The sequence below is a fragment of the Syngnathus typhle genome, linkage group LG14 (genome assembly GCF_033458585.1).
Source record: "Syngnathus typhle isolate RoL2023-S1 ecotype Sweden linkage group LG14, RoL_Styp_1.0, whole genome shotgun sequence".
NCBI lineage: Eukaryota > Metazoa > Chordata > Actinopteri > Syngnathiformes > Syngnathidae > Syngnathus > Syngnathus typhle.
The window spans coordinates 6,460,942-6,470,850 of record NC_083751.1 but is presented as its reverse complement, the minus strand read 5'-3'; the positions used below and the strand labels follow the sequence as shown (position 1 = coordinate 6,470,850).

Sequence of the window (9,909 nt, the reverse complement as noted above, 5' to 3'; positions counted from 1 at the left end):
AAACATAGTCTGCTGTGTTATTTTATTTAGCAAATGGAATTAGCATGTTTTTAATTATAATTATAATACTGTTGTTCACTCCCATACAAAGCAATGAAAATATGTATCTGTTTAATCAGGGTTCACACAGTTGTAAATTTGCCCAGTGTGGTATGAATTAATATTGTAGATTACGTCACAGAAGTTGTATAAATATAAATAATATTTATTCTGATATAAACAGGGCAGTAATAAGTTTTAGAAAAGAACAGAAAAAATAAATTTAATAAATCGGTATTCAAACTCTGACGTCAGTCCCTCCATTTTGTGCGCAACACAATTTGATTGGCGGAGCCTCGTTGAGGTCAAAGGTTGACTTCCGGGATCCAAAACCAACATGGCGGTAAGTTCGTGCAATTTTCCATTTCATTTAAATCCCACGCACTTTATATAATCAACCTCCACGCAAAGGTTCACGAGTGGCCTGCTGTCTTCTCTTGCTATCTTTTGAGATGTACATCAAGTGTTTCTTTGAGGGTTTTAGTCATTTACAAGCTGCTAATTCATATCCCCGCTTCAGGTAGCCTGGTGCTAAACTACCAGTAAGTTGTGTGCGGCATGGTGTTGCACGCTACAAAATAACATCATTCCACCGTGATTGTTAGGATAAAGAAAAGAAGAAGAAGGAAAGTATCTTTGACTTGTCTAAGTACATCGACAAGCCAATTCGGGTTAAGTTTCAAGGAGGACGAGAAGGTGGGTGCACCTATGTCCCATCGATATGGTGTGATAAAACAACGTGGATTTATGTATGGTTCCTTTCCAGCGAGTGGTGTCCTTAAAGGGTTCGACCCTCTATTGAACCTTGTATTGGACGGTACCATCGAGTATATGCGTGGTGAGTTGTGTATTTATATTTCTTTGTCTTGATGAGATCTATTCTGATTGCCCATAACATTAAGGACACCTGCCGGGAGTTTTTGTTAATGTAAAATATGTGCTTTGGCACTAACTCTATCATTCTTTGATACTAAAATTACAACCTTATCAATGAACATTGTTGAAACTGAGATTTGAATTGATTTGGTCAGTATTTTTTCCTCGTGCATTTATTTTGAACATGTCTGTCCAGATCCTGATGACCAGCTCAAACTGACAGAAGACACCAGGCAACTGGGCCTGGTGGTCTGCAGGGGGACCTCAGTGGTGCTCATTTGTCCACAGGATGGCATGGAAGCTATTCCAAATCCTTTCATACAGCAGCAGGATGGCTAACAAAGCACTTATTGTGCACATCAGAATATTTTGAAAGTGTTTTTTATGTTTTTCATTTTAAACTCTTAGTAGCTGTCACTTTTTTTTTTTAATATGTAATTTAGTCAGCTAAAAAAAACCTTGCAAGCGCTTCACTCTGCCACGTGTGAATTTCAGTTGAGGCTTGGATAGTATCGGTGTTTTCATTGTCAAGAATCATCAACCCGTTAGTTAGCATTTGTTCTTGGTTTTGATAAAAGAAAATAAAGCTTGTTTGAGTTTTGTATTTACATGTTGGCCATGAACTTTTATTATACAATGTTATAACGATTCGGCGATACCTTATTGAGTAATTCAAGTAAACAATATGCTCACTAATTTAGATTAACCTCTGAAAACATAATGTATACTGATTGACACGGTGCATTATTTATCAATAAATGGTGTATATATATAATATACACACACGCCTAACTTTGAACATAGCCATAAATCCTCAGATGGAAACACCTTGTTCTTATGAGACTAGTTCCAGTTGTTTATTTGGCTGAATACATTGCAAAGACGATCCCATCTGCACACTAGCAAAGACTCCTTTTGGGATTAACTACTTTGAGCAAAAAGTTGGGCAGATGGGTGCAACTCCGCAAGTAACCCGACGCTCTTGTTGGGCCCGTACATTTAATACTAAGCAATGTACAAACAGATTCAACAATTTGACCGCTGTGAACTTTTCCTGGTGATGTGATCCTGCATGGAAAAAGAATTCCAGCCTTCTTAGCTCCTCCTCTTTGTCCAGTCAGCGTGTCCATGGAGCACATAGCTGCAGGTTTTCCACACACAGGGAGAACAAGGGGGCTCTTCAGAACAGCTTTAAGTTAAGTTGACATGAATTTTTGTTTCTGCAGATAATGCAGGGTGTGACTTTGAACAAAGCGCAGGTTTAAGCTCGGAGAGGGATCGATGTCGATGGGAGGAGAACGTAAAAGGGATTTGGGATGAAGCATAGCTTTGCTAAAGTAAACGGAAAAAGGTGAGTTACCTGTGGGACACGCCCCCCTGCTCAAGTGAAACAAATAGCATCTCTTGCACAGCTTTCACCATTCACTCACATCTTGTCGTGTGAGATGTTGTAAATGTCACATGGCCAAGGAATGAGGCGACGAGGGTGAGTTTTTTTTACTGTAGTATTTTATACACATCCACAAAATTGTTGCTGCATGTTTCAGTTGTGATTTCTTTTTTTTGTGTGTTTTCTTTATGTGCCAGACTCAATATGTACAATGTACTTTATTGACAGCTTTGGATTTGACCTGCCATGTGAATAGCCCGCTGTTGTAAATCCAACAAGGAGATGGCGAATGATGGAGGAGGTTCGTGGTCTGCTCCAGGACCATCACCTGCTCCCTCCAGCACCGCCTGCCATAGAAGTGCCCTCATAATCTGCCTCATCTTCTTCCTCGCCATTGGAGTTTTTGTTGGACTGCTGATAGGTGATGTTTTTTTTTCATATAACATCAAAAATATAGATAGTATTTTTTTTATGTCTTCATTTGTTGTGCTCTGTATGAATGTGTGTGCAGCGTATCTGATACAGGAGCAGCATTACTTCATGGAGACAGTTGAGCTGAAGGGTCTCAAGCATGAGCCATCGTTACAGGATCCAAACTCAGGCTTCTCCTTAGTACTGACATCTGTGCTAATTTCAAAGGTACACTGTAAAAAAAAAAAAAATAAGAAAAAGTGTATTTTGGGTGCTGAACAGGAATTTTCACATTAGCAAAATTTAAAACATTTTGTTGAATTGCACAATTTAAAATTTTACCTTTTTTTTTTTTTTTGCTAAATTGTTGCTATTTACCTTCACAGATCAAAAATATTTTTGCTTCCTCATCAGTATCGCATCATTATGTTGACTGTAACATAATTGCCTTCGGGTAAGTTCATCAACAAAAAAAAAAAAAAAATCACATCTTTTCTTATTGTCAAGAGATGGGAATGGTGCATTTTTCCACCTTTTTTTTTTCCCTTCTCAGTAACATGAACGGTAACGTGATGGCAACATTAAGACTGGTCTTCACCGTCTCCAAATTCCAGCAGTATTCGGAGAACTTCATTCAGGACCTGCTGAGGGCAGGCCTCACCTCGGTGATGCAGGGCAATCCGCTGGAGGTCCCTGAGTTTGGAGACATCAACGCTATCGTCTTACTGGGTTGGAAACAATAGTCCGCTGTTAGCTCTCTGAAACATCTCACGTGGATTTAATCCTTCTACTTTATACCCAGGTGCCAGTGGGAAATCATTTTACAGTATTGGAGATGATACACTGGGTGATGGTGAGTTCACTTATATGATGTTAGCATTTCATCAAATTGATTGATGATGTAAGACAGCCATTTTTATCCAAGCACGGATTTCTTCTAAAGTGATGAATTCAAGGTCTAAGACAAACTCTGATTGATTTAAGTGGTCTGCATACTGGTGTCCATCAAAGTCTGTCCTCCGATTCTCTTAGACAGTTGTCCCGAAAGGGCCTTCACGTGTGACAATGGTGAGTGTATCACCAAATTGAACCCAGAGTGTGACTTTGTATCGGATTGTGCAGATGGGTCTGATGAAGCTCGTTGTGGTAAACCACTTTTTTCTTTCCCTCTATTTTTATATTGTTGGTGGTGGGGGTGTTAATGAAACCTTATTTTTACCTTTTAGACTGTGGCATGCGAAGCGCCACGGGGAATCGTATCGTAGGTGGCGAAGATGCCCGACAAGGAGAGTTGCCATGGCAGGTCAGTCTCAGGCAGAATGGACAGCACACGTGCGGCGCCTCCATCATTAACCAAAAGTGGCTAGTCAGTGCCGCGCACTGCTTCGAAACGTAGGTGCTTCAACTACTTCAGCCAATTTAAAAAAAAAAAAAAAAAAAAAAAAAAAAAACGTCTCTCAAATGTACAAATTTGACCTGCTTGTTGCTAGAAGCACTTGGAAAAAAATATCCTCTGCTTTGTTTCGTAGCGCCAAGAACCCCAAAGAGTGGACAGCCCTAGTGGGAGCCAGTCTGGTGAGCGGGGAGGAGTCAGAGTCCAAAACAATGAACATCAAAACAGTGACGGTGTCTCCGGACTACAACCACATGACCACCGACATGGATGTGGCCGTGCTGGAACTGGAGAGTCCTCTCACCTTCAGCCCTTACATCCAACCTGCCTGCTTGCCAGCCCCGTCTCACGTCTTCGCTCCTGGTCAGAGATGCGTGGTGTCAGGATGGGGATCTTTGCACCAGTATAGTAGTGAGTCACGCAGCAGGGGTTCCGCCTTTGCAACATTTGTGATGTCGAAAAATGCTCTCGACTGTCTTTCAGCTGAGATGCCTTCCACGCTGCAGAAGGCCTTGGTGAAAATCATCGACTCCAAGGTGTGCGATAAACTGCCTGTGTATAAAGGCTCGATCTCTTCCAACATGATGTGTGCTGGATTCCTGCAGGGCAAGGTGGATTCCTGCCAGGTCGGTTCTTGTGAAGATTTTTTTTTCCTTAATTTTTACAGCATGGCTTCTTTTGCTTCGCTGAAACTGGACTAAGGAGACTTTTTATCTTTTATTTCCAGGGTGATTCCGGGGGGCCTTTGGTGTGTGAGGGGGCGCCAGGAAGGTTTTTCCTGGCAGGGGTAGTGAGTTGGGGTATCGGCTGTGCCCAGATCTACAGGCCTGGGGTTTACTCGCGGGTCACCAAGCTCCAGAGGTGGATTCTTAGTCACGTGAACCCCAGCTTGGTTCATTACTCCCCCAAGCATGAGCTCACTCTGCCGGTCACTGCTCCAGCCGTGAGTGCTTCTATTTCTGCAGTCGCCATGGATGTGGAATACGCCCCAATACTTCCTGGTATCGACCAAATGAACATTAGCAAATGTTTCATGCTTTACTGTTTTATTTCCGAACACAATCCTATCATGCCTTCTAGTCTCACATTGCAGTGGAAGCTTCCAATGCAGTCCCACTTCCTGTATCGACAAGTTAAATCCAGAATGCGACGGCATCCCCGACTGCCCAAACCAGGCTGATGAAAGAAATTGCGGTCTGTTGAAATATTTCAAGTGGACTGAGTTACGGAAAAGCAGCTAAGGTGATTTTGATTTGACTTTTCAGACTGCGGTGAACGTCCCGCATTGGGCGGCAATCGGATTGTGGGCGGCGTCACGGCTCGCAGAGGGGAGTGGCCTTGGATTGGCAGCCTTCAGTACCAGAGACTCCACCATTGCGGCGCTACTCTCGTTCACAGCAAATGGTTACTGACTGCCGCGCATTGCTTCAAAAGGTGAGGAATTTGCATAGTACACTGCACTTCACAAAAAGATAAGAATTACAGGTAGATCATATGAGGGTTTTTTTTTGTGAAGGAATATGGATTAATCACAAAATAATTGAATTAATTAACCAATTAATTAGACACATTTTGTCACACGTATGCTGTACTGTACTTGGCTCCTCACAGAGGATAAAGAATGTAAGACTGAATATTCAAAGTCTAAATGTGTTGCTGCGCCATTTGTGTTCAAATTTCCGTTCCTTAAAGGGTTATACTTTACATGCGTTAGCATTAGCATTACCTTTGTAGACGTAATATTTGGAATACAGCTCTTGTAATGGATCTTAATTGATTTTGTGAAAGTTTACAAAAACAAAACAGTATGAGTTTTGTACTGTTAATATAAAACAAAGTGAAAGACAAAATGGAGCATTGTTATTTTTTGTTAAGGCTGGACGTTTGTTGTAAATTTGATTAGATTGTTCGTGTCTTCCTAATAGTATACAAAGATGGTATGCACTTTGACTAATTTTATCTCCCACTCGCAGTGATAGAAGCCCCGTCCACTGGGCAGTGAGCTTGGGCTCTGTGCTGCGCTCCGGTGTGGGAGCCGTGGTCATCCCCATCCAGAGGGTCATCATCCACCCTGATTTTAATGCCACCAGTATGGACCATGACGTGGCCCTGTTGGAGCTGCTCATCCCGGCCCCCATGTCACACACCATTCAGGCCGTCTGTCTCCCTTCACCAGCACACCGCTTCTTGCACGACGCTGAGTGCTACATCTCAGGATGGGGATCCATTAGGGAAGGGGGTAAGAAAATATTTTCCCCATTAAGTCTTGTCACAATGTTCTGAACACGCAACTTTCAGTTTCAACAAAATGACAAATTTCTCTTGACGTCTTTCTGTGACTCCTCCAGTCTCTCTATTTTTCAACATTATCGCTGTCCAAAAGACCTTCACATATGCTTCTTACTTGAAAGGTTCACCGACCAACCTGCTGCAAAAAGCACCGGTGAGCACCATTGAGCAGGGAGACTGCCGGCAATCGTACGGAGACAACCTGACTCCTCACATGATGTGTGCTGGTTACATGGAGGGAGGCAGGGACACTTGTTTGGTAAGATATTTACCTCAAAGGCCTTCTCATAACGTGTGTAATAAAATCATTGTACGGTCAAAACAATTCTTCTTCATCCAGGGAGACTCCGGGGGTCCTCTAACATGTCGCGAAGGCTTCGGCCAATGGTTTGTCGCCGGGGTAACTAGCTGGGGACACGGATGTGGACGAGTAGGTTTTCCTGGGATTTACACCCGCGTGACTTCTGTACGGAATTGGATATCATCATACTTGCCTTTCTGAAGTGAGGCAAAAATACAGCAGTGGACATGGTGACATTTTTGTTCAGGTCAGGTCGCTTTACTTGATACATCAATCTCAGTCACAGCAGTATTGACTTGCGTGGCCTTCGTCACGGGTGCTGTTTTTATGCAATCGTCTCAACTTCATTGGGCTATTCTCTCTTTTAACATGTGCTGAAGATACAAGGCCAATCTTCAACTCTTGCTCACAGGGAAGCAGACTATCGTGTTTGAATGTCTTTATTTAAATCCAACCCAAACTGAGACGCAGGCTTGCTGACCACTTTGCTGCCCATTGCAGCAAACGTGATCCTCAGTAATTAAAAAAAAGAAAGTTTTAAATAGTTCTCGGAGCTACTGCAGCTTAGGGCTGAGCCTGCCGGAACAAGCCGCCTACTGTGGGGAGGGGATAGTGTGACAGCTGGAAAGCCAGACAAAAGTGGGTTTTGTTCTCCGAGTTTGGAGACCTGCGAACGTCAGTGCTTTTTAAACTAAAAATTGTATGACTTGAATGACTACAGCGTATCTTTCAAATGTTTATGATATTGTAGCCTAGAAGAAAGTTTAATGAAACAATCATCCAATATGTCGGTTTTCCTGACCTACGATGACCAGCCACAATTTTCTATTACAAAATGAATGTAATTCATATAGAGCCTATTTTCTCCCCCCCCCCCCCCCAAAAAAATAATTGTTGCAACGCCACACAATAACAGGACTGGCATTTGTATGTGTTCTTTATATGATTCCTATTTATTTTGAGAAACCCAAATGACTGTCCATAGTATGCACACGCCAACCTCAATGCGGTTGTGCTGAATAGTATGTCAAGTCAATCATGGCTACTTATCACACACACACATACCCTTTTCAGAAATATTGGGACACATACATGGTCCGGCGCTAAACTTCTTTTCAGCCACAATACCAGTATATGAAAAACATAACATTAAAAAAAAAAAAAAAAAAACGTTTACTGAATTGACTGTTGTCCATACTGCTATGGCTGCAGTTGGCAAGCTGTGCCAGCCTGCTAGAGGCATTGGTAGGGGGAGGAAAAAAAAGAAGCTGTGACGGTGCAGCATCCATGAGGAACATCAAGTGACCTCAGTGGTCAAAGGGGGGAAGGAAGAAAAAAAAAATGAAGTGGGAAAGGATGCCCTTTCACATGCGAGCTCTTTCCTTCTGTAGTCTGGAGTTATACGTTCGGGAAACGGTATTCCAAGCGTCCATATACCGGTCCATGCACATGGCGATGCATTTCTGTAAGAAAAAAAATCAGACAAATGTATTTACAGGAGCATGACAAATAGAATGTTTTGAAATAAAAGTGTGTGAAAAATGATTGACTCCTAATAAACTTTGCATGATGTGAACATACCTGCTCTGAGTTGTCCAATGTACTTCCAGGTTTTCCTATACATTTCTTGAAGCATTTATCTGTCATTCTCTGAAATTCACAGGAAAAAAAGTCATGATCATTAATCATGCAAGCACATTTTGCTGACAAAAACAACGTGATATGTAACAAAAGAATGGTTGCTGTCCAATTTTACAAAATATGATGTCTTAGATGAGCTAGCTTTAGCTTCCATTGCTTTCACCTGCAGCAGCTCCTGTGCGTTAGCCACCGCGATTTGGACTTTAACCTGCTCCATGATCGTGCCGGTGTCCATTTTACCACCAGCCCCACCTGCTGAAAAGTCCGAACCGAAGCTGTCCATCGCTGGAAAAACAGTTTAATATTTTAGTCGTTAAAAGTCCGCCAGGAAACACACGTGCAGGACAGCTACTGTGAGTTTAGCTAAGATCCCGGTGCCCTTGACAGCAACGGAAGCCGGTTGGCGTCTTTTCCGGTAGGATTGCGTCAGAGATGGGAATTGTAGTTTTTGAGGGATGTGTAACACATGAGGCCACTAGGTGGAAACGTAAAACAGAGGGACGGGAGCATACACGCTGATCCGTTGTTTATATTATTATTATTTTACTTCAATAACACACACAACTCAGCAATACACCTCACAATACACCAGACAATAAAACAATCAAGTAAACACGGTAATGTCTACAAGTTACGGCAACGCACACATTTTTCTCTATATTACAACATCCTGTGGAAACAACACACATACATCAAACACTACAATTACACAAACCCCCCCACCCCCAAAAAAAATAATAAATAAATATATATATATATATATATATATATATATATAGAGAGAGAGAGAGAGAGAGAGAGAGAGAGAGAGAGAGAGAGAGAGAGAGAGAGAGAGAGGAGGGGGTCGACCTCCAGTCCTCGAGGGGCCGCGTTCCAATATGTTTTCCAAGTGACCCTCGTTAAGCGCACCTGCGTGAAAAGTTTTAGCTCCTTTCACATTCTTCAGGGGCTAAAACTTTTCACGCAGGTGCACTTAACGAGGGAATGACACGGACACTCCATTAGGTACACCGCCATTTTCAAGTGTACCTAATAACAGGCCACTTTATTAGGGAAATATCATGGTCAAAGGTCACAGGTGTCAAGCTTTAGTCCTCGGGGCCGCGTTCCAATATGTTTTCCAAGTTACCCTCGTTAAGTGCACCTGCGTGAAAAGTTTTAGCTCCTGCAGAACGTAAAAGGAGCTAAAACTTTTCACGCAGGTGCACTTAACGAGGGTAACTTGGAAGACATATTGGAACGCGGCCCCGAGGACTAGCGCTTGACACCTGTGACCTTTGCCCATGATATTTCCCTAATAAAGTGGCCTGTCATTAGGTACACTTGAAAATGGCGGTGTACCTAATGGAGTGTCTGTGGGATTTCCTCGTTAAGTGCACCTGCGTGAAAAGTTTTAGCTCCTGCAGAACGTGAAAGGCGCTAAAACTTTTCACGCAGGTGCGCTTAACGAGGGTCACTTGGAAAACATATTGGAACGCGGCCCCTCGAGGACTGGAGGTCGACACCCCTGGTTTAAGTGAAAAGGGCCACACCCGCCCTCACCCCCACTTTCTGATTGGCTGTTTGATC

General features: G+C 42.7%; 3 protein-coding genes across 3 annotated transcripts; 2 read left to right on the top strand and 1 right to left on the bottom strand.

Annotated features, from left to right (window-relative positions):
* Positions 1-297: 297 nt before the first annotated feature.
* lsm7 (LSM7 homolog, U6 small nuclear RNA and mRNA degradation associated) lies at positions 298-1,523 on the top strand. The gene is made up of 4 exons (XM_061297001.1): positions 298-382; positions 645-735; positions 806-877; positions 1,112-1,523. Exons 1-4 carry the CDS (start codon positions 377-379, stop codon positions 1,252-1,254), a joined length of 312 nt encoding a protein of 103 aa, XP_061152985.1. The 5' UTR covers positions 298-376; the 3' UTR covers positions 1,255-1,523.
* A 150-nt stretch (positions 1,524-1,673) lies between these two features.
* tmprss9 (transmembrane serine protease 9) lies at positions 1,674-7,844 on the top strand. Its single transcript, XM_061296995.1, has 16 exons — positions 1,674-2,401; positions 2,534-2,726; positions 2,817-2,944; positions 3,103-3,170; positions 3,270-3,445; positions 3,519-3,569; positions 3,749-3,862; positions 3,943-4,108; positions 4,246-4,520; positions 4,593-4,735; positions 4,837-5,110; positions 5,190-5,303; positions 5,375-5,543; positions 6,083-6,348; positions 6,521-6,657; positions 6,739-7,844. The coding sequence occupies exons 2-16, from the start codon at positions 2,588-2,590 to the stop codon at positions 6,898-6,900; spliced, it is 2,382 nt and encodes a 793-aa protein (XP_061152979.1). The 5' UTR covers positions 1,674-2,401; positions 2,534-2,587; the 3' UTR covers positions 6,901-7,844.
* timm13 (translocase of inner mitochondrial membrane 13 homolog (yeast)) lies at positions 7,634-8,747 on the bottom strand. The gene is made up of 3 exons (XM_061297002.1): positions 8,504-8,747; positions 8,281-8,349; positions 7,634-8,162 (listed from the first exon to the last, which is right to left on the bottom strand). The coding sequence occupies exons 1-3, from the start codon at positions 8,621-8,623 to the stop codon at positions 8,064-8,066; spliced, it is 288 nt and encodes a 95-aa protein (XP_061152986.1). The 5' UTR covers positions 8,624-8,747; the 3' UTR covers positions 7,634-8,063.
* Positions 8,748-9,909: the final 1,162 nt, after the last annotated feature.